Consider the following 18,204-nt stretch of genomic DNA (forward strand, 5'->3'; position numbering starts at 1 on the left):
AGGAAGATACATAATAAGCACTGACTTGCCAAATTAAATTTGCTAATGGAATTGGGCACAATGGTAACCTCTCTGCTCATCCTGTCACCAGTTAGGCTGTTTCACTGAATGGCAGAGTGATTCCTACTTTGCACAACTGACACATAATTCTCCAAGGCTTTGCTATGTATTCCTGTCTCAAGGACGATGAGTGAAAAAACCCAAATAACAGATAAATACCCCACTTCCTCCCCCAGAACCAGACAGGATACTGGAGATTGTGTTATACATTATATAAACAAGAATAATTCAGCTCTACTATTCAGTCCCCTGTCTGTCACTGCTGTTCTCACAGCCTGGAGGAGCTGGAGGCTCCAGAATCCCATTCAGTGGTCCAACCTGTCTTCCAGCTCATCAGTTTTCACCCTGTGCTTTCAGGAACAGCATGTCACATCAGAGTCCCAAAAGAACAAGTATGCAGCTTGCAATGGCTCTCCACACATTGCAAGAATCTGTTTCACATTATTTCACCTGCCTGAACCATTTCAGAAAATCAGGCACAGTGTATACTAACCCTGGCACAAAGTTTTTCTACATCTGTGGGCACAATATGTGCCAGATTTACATGAGCAATGATTCTGTGATAAGAAATCAGCTGCTTTACCAGTTGTGCACTGGAGAGTTTCTTTGGCATTGGCACTTCCACTATTGGTGTCTCAATGTACTTGGGGTAGGCTGTGGCTTCACAGTCGCTGACACCAGCTGTCTTTGGGATCACAGCTTTGATTCTTATTCGCTCACAGCCCTTTACAGAGCAGAAAGCAAACCTCTCCTTCTCATTTTGGGCTTTGAGTTTCAGAAACAGCAGCCTGCAGGCAGGAAAAACAAAACCAAACAGCATCCTTCAAACTTTTTGTGCAAAAACATACTGTTTTGGTGGATTCCTTCCTATGCTTTGCAATAATTTTCACTGCAGCCCTTGGCACCGTGTTTTATAGTGTCCAACATCCCACATGCAAATCAAAGGGAGAACTCATCTCAGAAATGGTTTAGGGAGCTCATGGAAAGTAAAACAGAGAAATCAGATAGCACCTGAACACCTTCTGACCTCTATTCTATAGTGATACCTATATGTAGAAAATACAGGCTTTGTATTTTAGGTCTGTCTTTCTTTTCTTTCCCATTATTTTAATCCTTTAAAATAACAGGCTTTGCACTTAGTTCCTGTGCATCCCTGCCATGGTTTATAAATAGCTGTTGCTCAAAACAATAAAGGCTGTGCATGTCTTCAGTTAAGTTTCGTGGTCGGCACTTTGCTTTTCTTTTGTCTTTTTTTTCCTTTTCTAATTTGTATTCACTTGGACAAGCATTTCCCAGTGTAATTGGCAGTGCAGCAGAGGCTGTGGATGACTGGCAGGCCAGGGAATCCCAGGAAAATTAAATACTGGTCACATTCTCAGAAAACCTTTCTGGTTTGGTTGCAATCCCCGCTAGTGGCATTAGGCAAACGGCTCACAGCTCCAGCAGCATTCCCAAAGCAATGTCCAAACCAGCAAGGCCTGCTACCTTACCCAGTGTCCTCATCCCAGTAGTAGTACCCTTTGGTAGGGTATCTGTGCTCCAGTTTCTCCATTTGGGAGGTTCTGTAGAAGGTTCCAGTTTTGTATGTTTTCTTCAAGAGACGGTTGTGGATGTCTGAGAGAATGGAAAATGTTGTCCCCTTAGGATAGCAAAACCCTACTTGGATCCAGTCATTCCTAAAAATAGCAAAGACCCACATTGTAACAAGTTATAACTATTATTTTCCTGGGCATGCTAGAAGCCAAACTAAATAATTTACAATAAGTTTTTTTCCTGTCCAGTTAAAATTTTCATGGTTTAGATCAGATTAATGCAACATAAATTAGACATAACAACCATGGGTTAGTTAAGCAAAGTAGGGCAGATCTGCTCCTGACTTCTACACCTGTGACTTCCATGCACCAGGAATGAATTAGCTCTGAACTTCCAAAAATGAACTGTGTTATCTTAGAGAGCTTCCTGGGGGAGGAAACAAGAACCTGAGATGGCTCATGAAAAGATGAACTCAATGGACTTCCTGTAACAGGCATGTTCATTCTGGAAGAGCTCATGAGGTGATGACCTCACCCATTAAAAATGTGCAGTTACATGACTGTACTGGAATGCTGGGATTCAGTTCACTCACTTGTTGAAGTTGATGAGCCATATGGCCAGCTCTTCAGGGGCTGTCTTGTCCCAGTGGATGGTGTAGCCTTTCCTCAGAGTTATAACTGGCTGATACTGCTGGTAATGAGTGCTTTTGCTCAAAGCCCCTTCCAAGTAGAGTGGGTGATTGTGGTAGTCATTTTTTATTATTTTCATTTTCAGGTTGGCTGGCTTGTAGGCTTGGATGTATATCTAGATGGGAAAAAAAAAAAAAAAAAAAAAAAAAAAAAAAAAAAAAAAAGATTACCAAGGGTTTAATGAACTACATTGAAAGGTTCAGATACTCAATAGGTGTGAGCTGGAGCAAGTCCTGTGTTCTGGGCAGGAACCTGTGGGCTGTGCACTTATGTTCAATTTCTTAGATTTCTATTTCAATGAAGCAAACTGTTTTCAGGAAAAAAAAAAAGGCTCATTTCCTCATCCACTCAGTTCAAGTGCACGTGCTAGAGGCTGCAGCAGGGCTGAATTATTCCACAGCATCCTGCAGCAGCAGGACAGTATCTACCTCAGACATCTGACTTGTGCTGATGAAGGATCCTTCTGTCTGGATTTCAGAAGCCAGAAACCCAGGTCAGTGGTTAGAAATTGGCTGTAGTGGCACTATACACTAATAACCCCAACTGTTGCAACACACAAGACAAAACCAGGCCCTCTCAGCAGAGGAAAGTGAGGACTCTCATGGCAGCAGCACTCAGGGCTCCTGTGGTGGGAAGAATGGTTTGGTGGTCACACACAGGATGAAAGACCATGGAAGATGAAGTCTAATTTCAACTCATCAGCACATTTCCCATAACACTGTGGGCAACACTTCCCTCCATAAATCAGGGAAAAATAACTAGCTGACAGCCCATGGATTTATGAATATTAATCTGTGAGTGCCCATGGAGCTCCCAGGAGGCTTCAGGCAGAAGTTGGAGTTGTCAGCAGCCAAGGCCAAGGTTTCAGAAAATACACCACAGTATTCCTCATGTTCAAAGCCACCTGTGCAGACATGCTGATAAATAAACACTGAGCACTCTGAAGAAAGACCATTTCTACAGGTCAAGCTTTAAAGTGCCAAGAAATTTGAAACAAATCAAAGTGATAATGATACTGCAAGGTGAGCAGCCTTACCTGTGCAAAGTGCCCGCTGCAGATGGAGCCTCTCCAGTCGGGTACATCAATGCAGTCAGGGTGCTTGATCAACCAGTTATCTTCTTTGATCAGATATGAGCCTGGATATTCTGACACAGAACCATCCACATCATGAAAAACTGATGTTTTGTCACCATCCATATCCAGATCATTGAACCACGGGCCAGGTTCTCCAAAGAAGACTCTTGAAGTAATCTAAACAAAACAGTGGAACAAATTTACATCTCCAAAAAGGAACTCATCACTTAGAGTACAAGAAAAGGATGCCCTTGGTCACTACAGTGGCTCAAATTACCCATTTTCTGACTTAAAAGGTGTGTTTGACTTGTCCGGCAGAGCAGACACACATTTCCCTGCTGACCATGGGGGAAAGGTTAAAAAAACCCCACAATTTCAGCCTCATCAGTGGGAAGATTTGTTTGAAAATTCTGGAGGAAGGTTCAGGAGACGGGGCAATTTAACGAGAGCCGCTTCACTCATTGTTTGCTAACACAGTTTCAAAGCCACATGAAGTCATACCAATGTGGGAAACAGTCAGCCCTGGGAAATGGCTGCTCAGGCAACTTCTGACTGATATTTTTATCCAGCATAAATAAATGTCATGTCACCAGCCTGCCTTGTGCAATGTGAGAGTGACCAACCAACACTTTTAGGGGAATTTTGCCTTTCCCATCATACTTGGCACTGGTCAGCACTTTTCCTGACCTGTGAGCAAGCCTGCTAATTTATTGAAAATTAGGCAAAACAAATCATTTCAGCTCAACCACTTTATTTATTTATTTGTTTGTAATATTTGGCAGCTGGATTTAACAGCTGCTAAAGGTGAACCTCAGTGAAACAGTTAGCACGTATTTGTGCAGGCAAATACAAAAATAACTCAAAAGAACAGGCCCCAGGACGGGTTCAGACCAGCACCCAGAGGTTCATACTGTAATTCAAAATTTGGCAAACCCCTTTTGGCTGGACTCTGCTCTCACTTATGTCTGCAGAACTGGAGTCTGGAATTACCCTGGTGTGCAGGGCTACAGAATTATCCTGCATCAGCTCAGTTTCACTGGCTGTTCCCCAAAATCAGTATTTTCTGCTTCTAGGTCAGGCAGGGCTTTCAGAACAGACTTCCTTCTGTTGCTTTAATATTATACCACTGTTGAAAATAAAGGGGGCTGATTCTTCAGTTTCTGAGTCGTACAGAAATGGAAATTATTTTCACTTCAATGCTGCTATTTTTTTTTTTTTTAACCGATCCCTACATCTGTTTTGCTGCAAACAATTGGATCTTCTTGTTATTGCCCCCATCACATTTCCTCTTTCTTTTCATTGCTAGACTTCTGGCAAAGACAATCCGCAAGATTCTCTCCTTTTTTGCCCACACCCCCGTTTCCAAGGCACGGAGGGCTGTCTGGGAAGGGTGACTCACGGGCACATCTTCGAAGCGGATGGCGGTGACGTTGTTGTTGGGGCAGCTCTGCCAGGCGTTGTTGAGGCGGAAGGCGAGGGCACTCGTGTGCCGCCCGTCCAGCGCCGCGAACTTGCGGAACGTGCAGTTCTGGACGTTGATGGGCCCGTCATAGAACTGAATCCCTCGGATGGGAAAATCCCTAAAATACATTCGGGGGGAGACAGAGAGACTTGGTCATGGCACGTTAGCATCAGGAGGAGATGTATTCTAGACACGCACGGTCCCACAGCGCTTGTTTCGTGGCTGCTTTCATTTCTTGCAGGCCATAGGATGACTCCTAAGTTCCTGCTTTGGAAGATAAGGGATTTCCCCTCTTTTCAGCTCTGTAAAGTCCTCTTATCCTTGCAAGTTCAGCTCAAGTTCTCTCGTGTTGAACTGATCATCTTTATTTAGCCTGTACTTCTCCAGGGAAGGAAGTAACAGCAATGCCAAAGGACTGACCTAAGGATGAATAAATTCATGTTTGCCATCAGAAATGAGTTCTGCAGCAGTGAAACCTGAAACTCAGCAGAGCTGCGCAGACTCCTTGGGCTGAGTAATGGCAGGGCTAAAAGAAGTCCCACCACATCTTTCAAAGGGATTTGGAGAGAAGCATTGCAGATCAACTGCAATAAAAAAATAGTTTTTGAAAACAAGGGAAGGTCCTACAATCTATAGAGCTAAGAAGAGTTGACAGGGCAGATTAATTAATCTTTATCAGCCTTTTCTGATATCAGCTGCAAGGTAAAGAAGACACCATTTTCGTACCAATTAAATGAACAAGATGCTTAAGGTCTTTAAGAGGCTAAGAGAAGACATTTCAAATTTCACTTATGATAAATAAATTTGATCCCTTCCTTGTATGATCCCTTAGAGAATTCCTGCCTGCTCCAGTGCATTTGTTCTGAGTTTCTGCATACCACACCCAAGATGAGATATGTCCACATCTATATCTGCATCTCTATCTATCTATCTATCTATCTATCTATCTATCTATCATCTATCTATCATCTATCTATCTATCTATCTATCTATCTATGTAAAGGATATTAGGAGAGTCATAGCAGAATGGGTTTTCATTATTGGTATAATTTATATTAAGTCTCCAGCATCACTGCTGACAGCAAAATTGAGGTCTGCAATATGGCAGAAAAGCATCAGCTGAGCTATTTGCTCACTGTGGGGCTTCTGTTAGGGTAACTGTGTTTTTAGGAAGCAAAAGCATTGCACTTGCAAACCAGTCTGTAGGACTTCAGTCTAGGAGGCCATACATGAAGTTCACTGGCCATTTCAAAACTGCTTAACAAAGGCATTAAAGTCCTTTGCAGGAGCAACAGTAACAGCAGCACTGAGCACACCCATGGCCACATGCAAGCCTAGGAAGGCTTCTATGAGCCTTCCTAGCAGCTGATGGAGCTCAGCTCATTGCTCAGCACTGCTGATCACATGTACAGACGTGCCCTGCTAGCACGGAGGACTCTTGCTGTCCTCTCAAATCCCCTTGCAAAGGGGAGGGGGAAGGAAAGAGGAGCTTGATCTGTCTTGGCAGCCTGCAAGGATGTACCTGCCAGCAGCAGCTGCACAGTGAGGACTCTGGGATTAGGAAACATGAAATTAAATCCTTTCTGTGTAATGGTTATTAAACTGAACAGCGCAGAGGAAACCACACTGGGCTGGATTTGTGCTGGGAGTGGGAACCGTGAGTGCTTTGATGTGCTGAGCTGAACTTACGGGCCGATGGGCAGGGTCCTTCCCCGGTGATCCAGACCTCCAGGCCCCCAGATCTCATTGTCCATAGTCTCGGTGCCCAGGTTCCCACTCTCACCAACAAACAGGCTGTTCTTGATTTCCTGCTTGGAGCCATCGTCGTGAGGAAAGGTCCCTCCGCTGAGAAGAAAGGGCTGGAGGTGAAAGGGCTGCTCACACCCAGCCCCAGCCCCGTGCCCAGGCTGCCACACAGCCCTGCCACACTCACCTCGCCAAGGTCAGCCCAATGCCATTGTCAGCAAACCTGCCAAGAGGAGAGAGATGCTTCAGAAGAGATTTGGGGTTGCTTTGGTTTGTCACGTCAAACTATAACAAGCCAACTCGTGGAGGACAGCAGGGATTAATTACTGTACACTGCTCAGGGGAACTCGGGTTTTTCCAGACTTGTTCCCATTCCAGTTTTAGAAGATCTCTTTTGGCACATCTTGCAGAATTTGCAGATCATATGAAGCAGCAGACACACACCTGACTGCTCCAGCTGGGGTTAAGATGGTGATTTCTAGCCATAGTTTACTTGCCTGATAAAGCTTTATCCCTTTGTCTAATGATCACACACTTTTCTCTGGTAAATAAAAGAATCATGCTAATCTCTCATTCCAACCAGCTTTTATTATTTAATGGTGCTTTGCCTTACACACTGTCTTCATGTTTCACAAACTGCTTCCATAAAAGAGTTTTGCAAGGTGATAAAAAAAGAGCAGCTTGGCTTCGCTTTCCTCAACAGGAATACAGAGATCAGAGCTTCCTTATTAAAAAAATAATAATAAAAAAATTAGAATATCTTTCTATTTTGCTGAAATTTCAGGATAAGATAAATCATAGATGTTGGTCCTTGACTGCTGCTTAGAGAAATGCTACAATGAATTGATAGTTCGAGCCAGTCTTGGTGGTGTCTTCACACCGGCACCACCTCCCACGTCTGCCTCTGATCCTGGCAGTGGTTTGGGAGCAGATCCCCTCACTGTGCTGCTGTCTGTAGGTGGCAGCCCTTCCCACCCTATCGCCTCCTTGCTTCCCTGCAGGCCGCATTAACGCTGGCCCTGTTAATGGGATACATAAATTAGATTCTAGCCATAGAAATGGAAATGGCTCTGGCTATAAAGACAATTACAGTTTGATGGCTGCTTCCTCCAATTCACACACTCCCAGAGATTTGCTGCTGGAAACTCATAAAGCATTTGGTGTTTTAGAACCCTGCCTTTGCTCCATGAGCAATGCAAATGTCCCAGTGACCTGAGTGGGATCTGTGAGGACAACAGTTGCTGGCCTTGGAGCAGGATGGATTCCTGTGGGTCATAAGAAACACAAACTGTGTTGCTCAATATGACATTTCTGAGTATTCTGCTACAGCCTCATTCTCACCAGGTCACTACTGCCAGCTTATCCCACTGGTTGCTTTAAGAGGTTTGGGTCACTCAAAGGTAAGGCAGCTCTGGCTGGGAATTGCACACCAGATATCAGCGTGGCAGCCATTCCCTCCAGGGTTATCACAATATCCCTCCTAAAGGATGGATATTTTTCTTTTTCTTCTCTTCACTAGGATTGATATCAGGAGCCTGGCTCAGAAACAGAAACTGCAGCAGATCATCTGTTTTCAAGTGCAAAACAAATATCAGCTCTGGCCAGGGCAGGAAATGGCCTTCAAAGAGCACAACACACACTTGCCCAGACTCTCTCCCTTGCTGCTGTGATGCATAGTTTTATGTCTGCTTCATCAGTACCTGCTTATTCAGCATTACACTGAACCACATAAAACTGATCTGTGACCAGGCTGAGCCAGGAAAAGTGGTGCATTTCACTGTTTTCTTTTCAAAGCACCTCATTTTTCATATTAAAAAAAAAAAAAGTTTTATTTTTAGTTATTTGCATCTGTGTGTCTGTGTGTGTGTATTGTGACGATGTATAGATGCTGGTCAGCATCACACAGAGAAATAACCTGAGGGGTTCTCAGCTCAGACAAAGCAGGTTTTGTTTGTGTAAAATAATGCCTGTGGTGGCTTAACATTTCATCTTCATTTCAGTCTTGGCCATATGAAAGGTGCAAAGCGATATAAATAGTCTGAACCACAGCTATGCTTGCCATAAACACCAGGCTGAACTCTGAGAGTTGAAATAAGGCAAAACTCACTGGCAGTTGTCCAGCCATACATCTCCACCTCGCAGCCAGGCCCCGTGATCCTGATTCTTGTAGGCAATAAAGCCCTCAATTATTGCAGGTTCCCTGGGCTTCAAAGGATCAGCATCCTTGTGTGGGCTGTACCTGCAAGCAGAAGGAGAGAGGACAGGTTGGCGAGGGAAGGTGCCCTTGCTGCCTGCATGGCCCTGCTGAACATCTGCTTTGTGGTAACTCAGGAACAGCTCTGGGACCACGGTCCATCCACGTAGCCTGTCTGCTCAAGCTGGGACAGCCAGAGCCAGCTGCCAAAGGAAGGAAGGTCCAGGCAAGGCAGTTGTAAAGACCTGCTCCAAGTTTCCTTTCACCTTTCTGGTATTGTATTGCTGATGTATTGTTGAAGGCATGGAAAGTTTATTATTGCTCCCAAAAGTTCCAGATATTTTTTTTTAATCCCTTACTGCTATCCTTTAGCATGTTCCTGTTATTTAGATAAATATCCTTTTGTTTTCCCTTTTGAGCATTCTTATCTCCTAACTCTGGCTATACTGTGGCCATGAGTACCACTGCCAAATTTTTCTTGCTGTGGAAAGGAATTTAAAAATCTTGGAGAGGGGCTGAGAGTATGTCCTTCACTACTCCCACTATATACAGGACACACGTACAAGATTTAGTAACCCTGAAGTTCTCAGTATGATGAAATATTGGCCTGATTTGGTGAAAAATAAGCAGACAGAAGCAGAAACTGCAGCAATGTGTGCCCTCAGCTGCTCCCTGACAGCTTGGGCCACAGGATCTGAGCAAGGTGATGCTGAGCTTGGCTGTCATGTACCCCGTCCTGAGGCACCATGCTTCTTTCTGCTCTTGGAGGAGCATCTTCCATCACACTACACAGCTTAGAAAACCTGACAGATGAGTATCCAACTCAGTGCCAGCAACGGATGGTTCAGAGATTAAAATTAATTCCTCACCATGGATAGCGAGGCCAAGCTGTCAAATTGCGAACAGATATTCAATAGCACTTTGCTTTGCTTAATAAGCCATCATATCAATCTAAAACTGAGCATCAGGCTGATAGGGTTCCAATAAATGAATATTGCTTTGGCAGCTTCATCACTGTGAATTTACTTTCAGAGACGGATTTAGTATCAGCTCTTGTGAATTCCCCAGGCATTGTTAAGTACAGATATTTTGAGATGGATTCCAATTTCATTCACATCCATGATAACTGGAGGAGCACTACAAGGTCCAGAATTTGACTTGGACATTTAATGCTGTTACTGAATGCAGAATAATCTCTCCAAGTCTGTCACAGTCCAGCCTAGTTCACGGTTTGCTCCAGCCAGCCAAACTTTAGTCATTTATTCAGTTCCATCTTGACACATGAAAGGTGGAAAATGGAATAAATAATCTGAGCTGCAGTTTATGCTGCTGGATAATCCCTGAGCACAAGCATGAGTGCATTATGAATTGTTTGGCTTCCAAGGGCCATTTCTGCCCTTGTATGGCAAGGGAGAAATTGCCTTTTCTAACCACTAACTGCGCCTGTGGCAGCAGGCAGTTCCCCAAGGCACGTGTTCAGCTGCATGGAAAAGAAGCATCAGGCTCCCAAGAGCAGGCTGCTCTTAAGTTATTTTTTTAGCAGCTACTTTTACCATTGGATTAATCGCTTCAATTAACTAAGCATTTAAATAATGTAAATAACATTCACTTTTGAACATCTTTTAGCATCAGCTGCTAGCCAGGGCGCCGGGGTGATGTGGATAACTGATATCTGAGCTCCTGGCTGGGCTCTCATGGGAAGGAAGATGGATCCCACCCCTGTAATGCTTGCCCAGTGCATGACTGCAGTAGTCTGGGTAACCCACACCCCAGAGATGAGAAGGAGATAGAGTTGTCATTCTCCCCTGCTGAGCAGAGGCTTTCAGCAGGTTTCTCTTCCTTACATGGTTTCTTCTGTCAAGAAATGCAGTTGTGGGGGAATGTAGGTTAGGGTGCAACTGGAGGCAATTGGTCTGTTAGGAAAGAAACTATGAAATTTGAGAGTATTTAAGTCCTTTCACATGTCTGGGGGTTGGTAACTAAGAGCCAGACTCAACCTCTGAGTTACAATGAGATACAAGGGTGCAAGTGCAGCCCTTTCATCAGCCTCCTCTGGGGCCAGCTCTGGGGAAGGAGTGGGTTCTCAGAAGCCACCAGAGCACAGTAGGCCTGCTAATATGATACAGTCTATAGAGAGGTTTCCATTATTTCTAAATTACTCCATTACACCACAGAGAGGCTGTGTACAGCAGCAGAAATGACGGATCACTCTGTGTATTTAATTGTGATTGTTACTGCAGTGTCAGACTTGGAACTAGACTGAAATCTGAAATCAAAGCATGAGCTCCATGACATAAACACTTCCTGTTCAAGCAGGTTCTAAAAGAATGAACAAAATCAATAGCATTCCCAAGAAATACTCAAATTTCTTATTCCTAAGAAACTCTTGCAGCAACTTCTGCCTAGAGGGACTTTTGATCAGGGAGTGAATTTTCCTCCTTATCTAAAAAATTCGAAACTCAATGGAAGACCCTACAGCAGATTTAACATCCACGCCAGCTCAGCTCAGAGCTAAAGAACGAGGATGAGACCAGAAGGGTGTGGGTGTTGAGGGTCCCTTATAAAGGAGAATGGAGAGATGAAGTCAGAAATGGCAAGGTGTATCTAAGTGAAGACCTTTCCTCAAAAAGAGCCACCCAAAAGACATTGCAGTGATTCTTGTGAGCTTCCCTGGGGCAATTTCATAGCTTTCAGTCAGTGTTTTAGAGAAGTCTTTTCCAAATCAATCTATGCAAAACACTTTACCTCCCAGAAATCAGTGTCAGGATAGGTCTTTTGTCCTTGGCAGAGGCTGGGGTGGTTTTAACACCATTATCGATGATCATTCCAGCCTAAAGGAAAACAGAAATGCAATTATCACAGTATATTTATAAATTTTACAGCTCTTTCCATCTCCAGACTTTTCCTCCAATTGTTCTAAGCCACATGATGCTAAGAACATCTTCTGTTAATTGCAGGTGAAACAGAGGGCTGCCAGGACTATCCAGACTTGAATATACCCCCCAAAACGGCTGCAAATTTCCAAAGCTGCACTTTTCTCATAATTGCATGTATTCCCATACACCTAAACCTTCTGCTTCAGTCTAAAGCCCTCAGTAAGACACAGCCCCACAGCGTGGCACGCTGGGGAGTAAACAAGCAGAGGCGGCGATTAGACAGGGCGGCCGTGTTTATCCCTCTAGAAGCTGTTCAGGTAATTGCCAGCATTGGCAGCTGAGGTGTACAATTAGACAAGCTGCCAGCAGATGCTCCTGGAGGCAGTATTTCAGGAGCACAGAGGCAGGGAAGCAGCAGAGAGGAGAGCCGCTCTGGATGCCCAAGCGCCGAGCGGAGCAGGTGCCGGCTGGCTCCGAGCGCTCCCGCGAGCCGCCTTGTCTGAGACACGAACAAGCGTGCAGGGCTCCGAGGGAAACAGAGGCACAGGCACTAATAGCTTGCAGGCCCGGGGAGTGGAGGGAGGGATGGTGTTTGTTCCGAGGGCAGCGTTCCCGTTCCCGTTGCGTGCAGACTCACCCGGTAGTTGGAATGCGCGCGGTTGTTGGAGAATTTCCCCATCGGCATGTGCTCGGAGTAGCCGGGGGAATACATGCCAGCCGAGGGGCCTGTGGGCACGTGGTGCAGGACAAACCAAAAGCCTGTTTCCTGAGAGAGAAAAGTGAGAGAAAAGTGAGACTTTGCTGGTTTGCACTAGCCCCAGGAGAGCTCAGCAAAGCCACAAGACACACGACAGAAGATTCCAGGACAAATCACAGCCACTGACCCGTATAACACTCTGCAGCAAAGAGTTTAATGCACATGCACATTGACATTCACCCTTCTGATTTTCAGGGTGCCTTAGGTTAAGTTTTGGCATCAATACTGAGACTTTCCAAACTTAAAAATCAAATCATTTTTATTCAGCTACCTAAAAATTTATCATGGAGTCCTATTATAGGTACTCAAGATTTGAAAGCTTTAGAAAAAACACATTTCTCTGTTTTAGGCTTGGTTTTCTTGTTTTTATGTCTTCTCAGGACAATAAGGGCTCCTGATGTGACCAAAAATGCCTGTGGAATTAGCATTAGGGCTGACTGAAATTTCAGAGCACCATTACTGTACTGCAATCAACAATATCGTTGCCAAAGGCTTCTCTGTGACTCCACAGTCACATTTATTTAATTTATTCAGGCTGCACACTGTGAAATTTTGTTAAATCCAGCTCTAGAAACAGCAAGTGACAAGAAGTTTGGAGCAAAAGTAAAACCATTCTTTTTATTGGTGGCACCAGCCACATTAATGTGTGTCTCAATCAAGCAGCTTTAAAAATAGGTTTTATTCCAGTGAGAGCCTTCCTCAGCCTTGCAGGGCTGTCACTGGTCTGAGCTGTTACCAAATAAGAAACTTGTGCACTCACTTCAGATCCAGCAGCTGCACAGTTTATAAGGTTGTTGTGTGGGTTGGCTATCCAGAAGGTGGATACAGCACTGCAGGTCAGGAAAACAAAGAATAACATAAAAATGACACTTTGAGCACACACCAGAGTCACCCATAAACTCCCCCAGTGCAGGCAGGGCTGATACCTCCCCAGATAAGGGGTCCTGCCCAGGGGCAAGAGGAATGTGTTTTTTTCTTTCTCTTCTCATACCTTGTGTCCTCTGTGGTTTGTCAGAGAACATGGCCTTATCTTTTAAAACACCACATATTAAATGAGGAATTTCAACTGCAATTCCAAGCCTGCTATGAAGCTGTCAGATGTCAATCATGTTTTATGATAAGGTAAATATGTTGTTGCACAAGTCACAGAAAAGAACTTTGCCCCCACATAAGCCCTTGGGTTCATTAGAGACTTGTTTAATCAAGGAACCCAATGAATTGCCTACTAAGGGCTTTCCAAGTGCACCCCCATATCTGCCTGTTCCAAGAGCTGCTGTCATTGATTAACTTTATTTGCTCCCACCCTCCTGCACATTTCTTTTGGGACAAAAGCATTCCATTTGTTTAGTGCACATAAAAAGGCTCTTAATTGAAAGATTCCCATCAAGGAGGACAGATCAACCCATCCATCACTGTCCATCCTGTTAGATACAGAATTTGTTAACCAACAGGCACAGGAAACATCCAGCACTTACAGCCAGCAGACTGGCCCCAAAATTTGCTGTGTGAGATTTGCCCTTCTTCAGGATATAAACTTGTGGAACCCTTATGTCTATTTTAATCTTGCCATCAGGGGCTTTAGGCTAACTGATTTTGCTGATGCATTTCCGTTTGTCTGACTTTATCATGAAAACAGCAAAATTTTTCTATTTTGGGCATGGAACTGGCCTAGAAATAAACAAATTTGGATTATTTATAGCCCACCTCCTGCTGTGTAGGCAAGGGCAAGGACAGTGTATTTCCACAGTGACCTGTCTTTCAGCCTAATCCAGTTCTTCAGAGGCACATGGATTGGGCAGGTTACGGTGTCATTTGGCACAATCCTGTTGTTTTAATTCCTAGCAGCAGCTCCCTGCCTGCCTCTCCCAGGCTGATGGAGCCACAGCTGGTGCTCATCCCCTGTCTCTGCACTGGGATTAGTGTTGGTGTACTTGTGCACTTCCAGGCTGGATGAGCCCAGTGCAAAACAAGCTGAGCTGTTTTTTCTGACCAGATCTTGAATTCTTTTATAAAGGAAGACAGGGCAGATCAAAGTACCGTAACACTTTTCCATTAGAAAGCACTCATTCATGCAACAGTCTTCAAAATTACACACAAAATATGTCCCTATGACTATTAAACAAATTATCAGTGGAAAATGAGCACATTGGCTAATTAACCCTTATTTTAAGAATAGGGACGTTAGTTGTATTTTATAAACAAACACAGATGTGAAAAAGAGCATTGCATGAATTCTTCTCTCTTCTTTGCCAAACAAAAAAGTTAAAAACACCTTTGTTTGAACAAAACCTCAGCTTGTTCTGAGGACAAAATGGGTGATACTGAAATCTTTTCAAAATCAGCTGCCTTTTGAGATGAGCACGAATGTCAGAACATGGCCCATTTTGAACTAAGCAACTTTTTGCTGAGCCATCAGATTCAAGACCTCACAAAGCACAAGGCAGGGGCACACACTTTCAAAGAAAGATTTCCAATATTTTAAGTGGGAACTCTCTCAATGGACTTTATAGAAAAAGTTTAAAGTACACCCTCGGCCTGTAGGCATCTGAATAGCACAAGGATAAAGACCCCAAGGAAACTCCTCTCCCAAATTTGGGGCGAACAGCTCAGACCCCTACAGATATCTACATAATCACATACACAGAATGCTGTCTGTTATGGCTAAGTCCTGCAAGAAGAAGGAAGAGAAGAGGAAGGCTCCCACTCACCTACAGTCCTGCCTGGGCTTAGGGATGTAGCCCGGGTAAGCTCCCTCTGTGATCAGCTTGCACATCCTGCTGTCGCGGTCGGAGGGGAGCAGAGTGCTGGGTTTCACCAGCAGCCCAAGGCAGTGGTCAAACGTGTTACGCTCTTCTGGTCCATCCTCCGTAAAAAAACAATGGCCCAGAGCATCATAACCCACCACGTCCTTCACCTGCGTGTACAAAACAAAGGTCAGCGTTAAGGTTTTACGCTTCAGCCACTGTACAATTAGAACACAATTAGATGGCACAGAGGAGCCTCAGTTCCCTTTTGAACTCGGGATCTATAACCAAAACCAAAAGCAAGATTCCTCTCATCCCTTAAGGGCTTATAGTCAAAGCAATAACTCTAACACTTAATTAGAATTTGTCATCACCTAGGAAATGCTCATTCCATTCTTTTGTTTGCCTGAAAAATCAGAGACTGACTTAGCATGAGGCTGGAAAAAACACAGGGTGGGGGATGAGGAGAGGAATTAGACATTCAAATCACATCTGGGCTCATTCATCTTCATGTGGAGTTACATGAGCAGCTACATAAAATGCAACTCAAAAATGCAGCTGAGATGAAAAAATATTTTTCCAGGCTATCAGAGAGGCAGAAATTTGTTTTCCAGACAGGCTGGCTTGTTTTAGGTTTAACCTGATCTTTCTCTTCAAGTTGTTGACAGAAGCTTTGCTTGACCCTGAGACAAATCAGCTGGTGTTGATCAGTGCTGTTCTGGTTTTGGTTTGGATGTTGGTAACATCGGGACACCGTTGGTCGGACAGAACAATACCCCTCACACCACTGGAAGATCTGAGAGCAGGATTGTGAGTTTGAAGCCTAAGGATGGGACAAGATGGGAAGCAACAGCCCTTGGATATGCTGCAAGTGTGTCCAGCAAGTCAGTTGTCAGTGGGTATATCTGGGATATAGAAAATTAATTTCAGGTCTCCTTTGACCAGGGGAAGGTCTAGATGTCCTGGGCTCTTTCCTTGCTCTTCCCATCAGCCACCACTCATCAATCACCTTGGATTCAGGAAACCTCCCTAGCAAAGGTTAACCTGCCACAGGAGGGTTTCTCTAAATGCTTCTGATGAAGCAGTAACTGTCAGGGGACAAAGGACAGTATTAACCTGGATAGAAGACCTGTTCATCATGGTGTCACTTAGAGACCAAGTGCATGGGCAGGCAAGTGCTTGAATTGCTTTTGTAAACAGGCTTGAGATGTCTTTGTCACCTTCACGCCTCATTCCTGAGGCAAGGAGCACCAATTTCATATAAAATCCCAGTATTAATGTTGAAATTATTACAAATATGTTTTCACATGAGAACAAACACTTTGCTTGCGAAATCTATTACTGCCTTACAACCACACAGACATCTATTATGTAGCATCCATGCTCCAGTGTAAATACTCAAATCTCTGAGCACAAATCATTGCAGTAAATTAAACACTGCTAAAATGACCTGCAAAATGGTACATTCCATTAAGCTACCTCACTGAAATTCATTGCTAACTTCCCATGTCTAATAAAATGATAGATTTTGCAAGGTTTAGCCTTCTTTATTTAGATGTAAAATGTATATACTAAATGGTACCCCCTCAGAAGAATGAACTATCCCAGCCTTGTTATGATAAAGGTTTACAGGACAGAACACTTCAAGAGAGTGAGCAACATTCAGAAGAGGGTTTCTAACATGTAGAAGAAATCTCTTAACCACAGAGATGTCAGAATTCCACAGAAACTGACACCAAATCCCATTAGCTTTCTCTCACAGGACAGTAACACCAAAAAGACACATAAGCAATGGTGTTGGGACATTTGGATGATGGAAGCAGTTTCCCTAGAGAAATGTTTGCCACTTCAGCTGGCAAAATATTGCACCAGGACAAGGACATGGAAACCTGCAGTGACCAGACTCAGCTGGGGCAAAGCAGGGGAGTGCCATCCCAGGGGATCACATCTCCCAGGGCAGTGAGAGAGAACAGGAGCAGGGCGAGACAGGGCCGTGCACTGCAGAGAGGCTCAGAGCCAGCAAACCCCTGTTGTTCTCCTAATTCATCCCTGAAAGCCCACAGAACAAGAGGGAGTTACCAGCCAGGAATCTGGTCCCTTAGGCATTTGTCACCTTCTCTTTCCCCACAAGCCATCTCTCAGAGGATTCTGACTTGCTCCTGTGCCTGTTTTCATGCACAAGCCCACTGCTGAAATGCTTGCATAGAAAATGAGATGCTGGTTCCAAAATCACTCTTCTAATGCATTTAATTTTTTCTTTGATTACAACCTTGCTAATAGTCCAAAGTCTTTAGAGCAATTTAGAGCCAGATAATTCCCTTCCTGGCAAAACAATTGTTGTGAAGTATAGCTGGATTAGTAAAAGCAGATACCACTGAAGCTGCTGGATAGCACAAACTCTTATTCCATGAAGTACAGGCCTCCCCTGGATCCTACCAGACTTTATTGACCCCCATTTAATTTTCTTCCCCAGTGGCTGCTTCTACTTTAGCTTGCACACAGGGATCCAATGGAGAGTGGGAATCAGAGCAAAGTTCCATCCCTGGGATTGCAGTGGTGTAACTGGGTGGTGATTTGGCCAATGTATTGCAGAAAACATTGGGCAACTATTGCATTTTAAAACAATAATTATGGTGAGAAACTAATTTCTACAGATTTGTTTCCTGAAGGGCCCTCTGTGCCTCTCAGCTAATATGAATTTACATGCAAGTGCAGAATAACCCATCAATGAGGTGAGCTAATGTTGAGACAGCTACTTCTATCAGACTGTGCAGACCCACAGAAAAACACCTGTCATCAGAAATAACTGGATACTCTTTTCTCCTAGACGTTTCAGAACCTGTGAGTATCCTTGAAGTGACACGAGAAAAGTGACAGCAAAGCAAGCAGGAGAGCCTGTATGTAAATTACCTGCCTGCTTAATCACAGTAAAAAACAACTGATGCCCCTCTCCCATTTATTACATTTGCACAGGTACTCTACAACACTCATGCAAGAAGCAGCTCTGAAATCAACAGCTTAATGTTAAGGACATCATTAAGTGCTCTGCTGTGCTGAGGTTTAATAGT

General features: G+C 44.1%; 1 protein-coding gene across 1 annotated transcript in view; it reads right to left on the bottom strand.

The window, feature by feature from the left end:
• CEMIP (cell migration inducing hyaluronidase 1) overlaps positions 1–18,204 on the bottom strand; it is a 49,849-nt gene that overhangs the window by 6,185 nt on the left and 25,460 nt on the right. Inside the window, exons 13-24 of the mRNA XM_053987863.1 lie at positions 15,101–15,306; positions 13,153–13,222; positions 12,273–12,401; positions 11,505–11,590; positions 8,673–8,804; positions 6,753–6,788; positions 6,509–6,664; positions 4,757–4,937; positions 3,319–3,534; positions 2,186–2,397; positions 1,551–1,736; positions 644–848 (exon numbers count right to left, since the gene is read on the bottom strand). Coding sequence (XP_053843838.1) covers positions 644–848; positions 1,551–1,736; positions 2,186–2,397; positions 3,319–3,534; positions 4,757–4,937; positions 6,509–6,664; positions 6,753–6,788; positions 8,673–8,804; positions 11,505–11,590; positions 12,273–12,401; positions 13,153–13,222; positions 15,101–15,306 — 1,815 coding nt within the window. The remainder of the gene's footprint in view (positions 1–643; positions 849–1,550; positions 1,737–2,185; positions 2,398–3,318; positions 3,535–4,756; positions 4,938–6,508; positions 6,665–6,752; positions 6,789–8,672; positions 8,805–11,504; positions 11,591–12,272; positions 12,402–13,152; positions 13,223–15,100; positions 15,307–18,204) is intronic.

The sequence above is a fragment of the Vidua macroura genome, chromosome 12 (genome assembly GCF_024509145.1).
Source record: "Vidua macroura isolate BioBank_ID:100142 chromosome 12, ASM2450914v1, whole genome shotgun sequence".
In the NCBI taxonomy this organism is placed as follows: domain Eukaryota; kingdom Metazoa; phylum Chordata; class Aves; order Passeriformes; family Viduidae; genus Vidua; species Vidua macroura.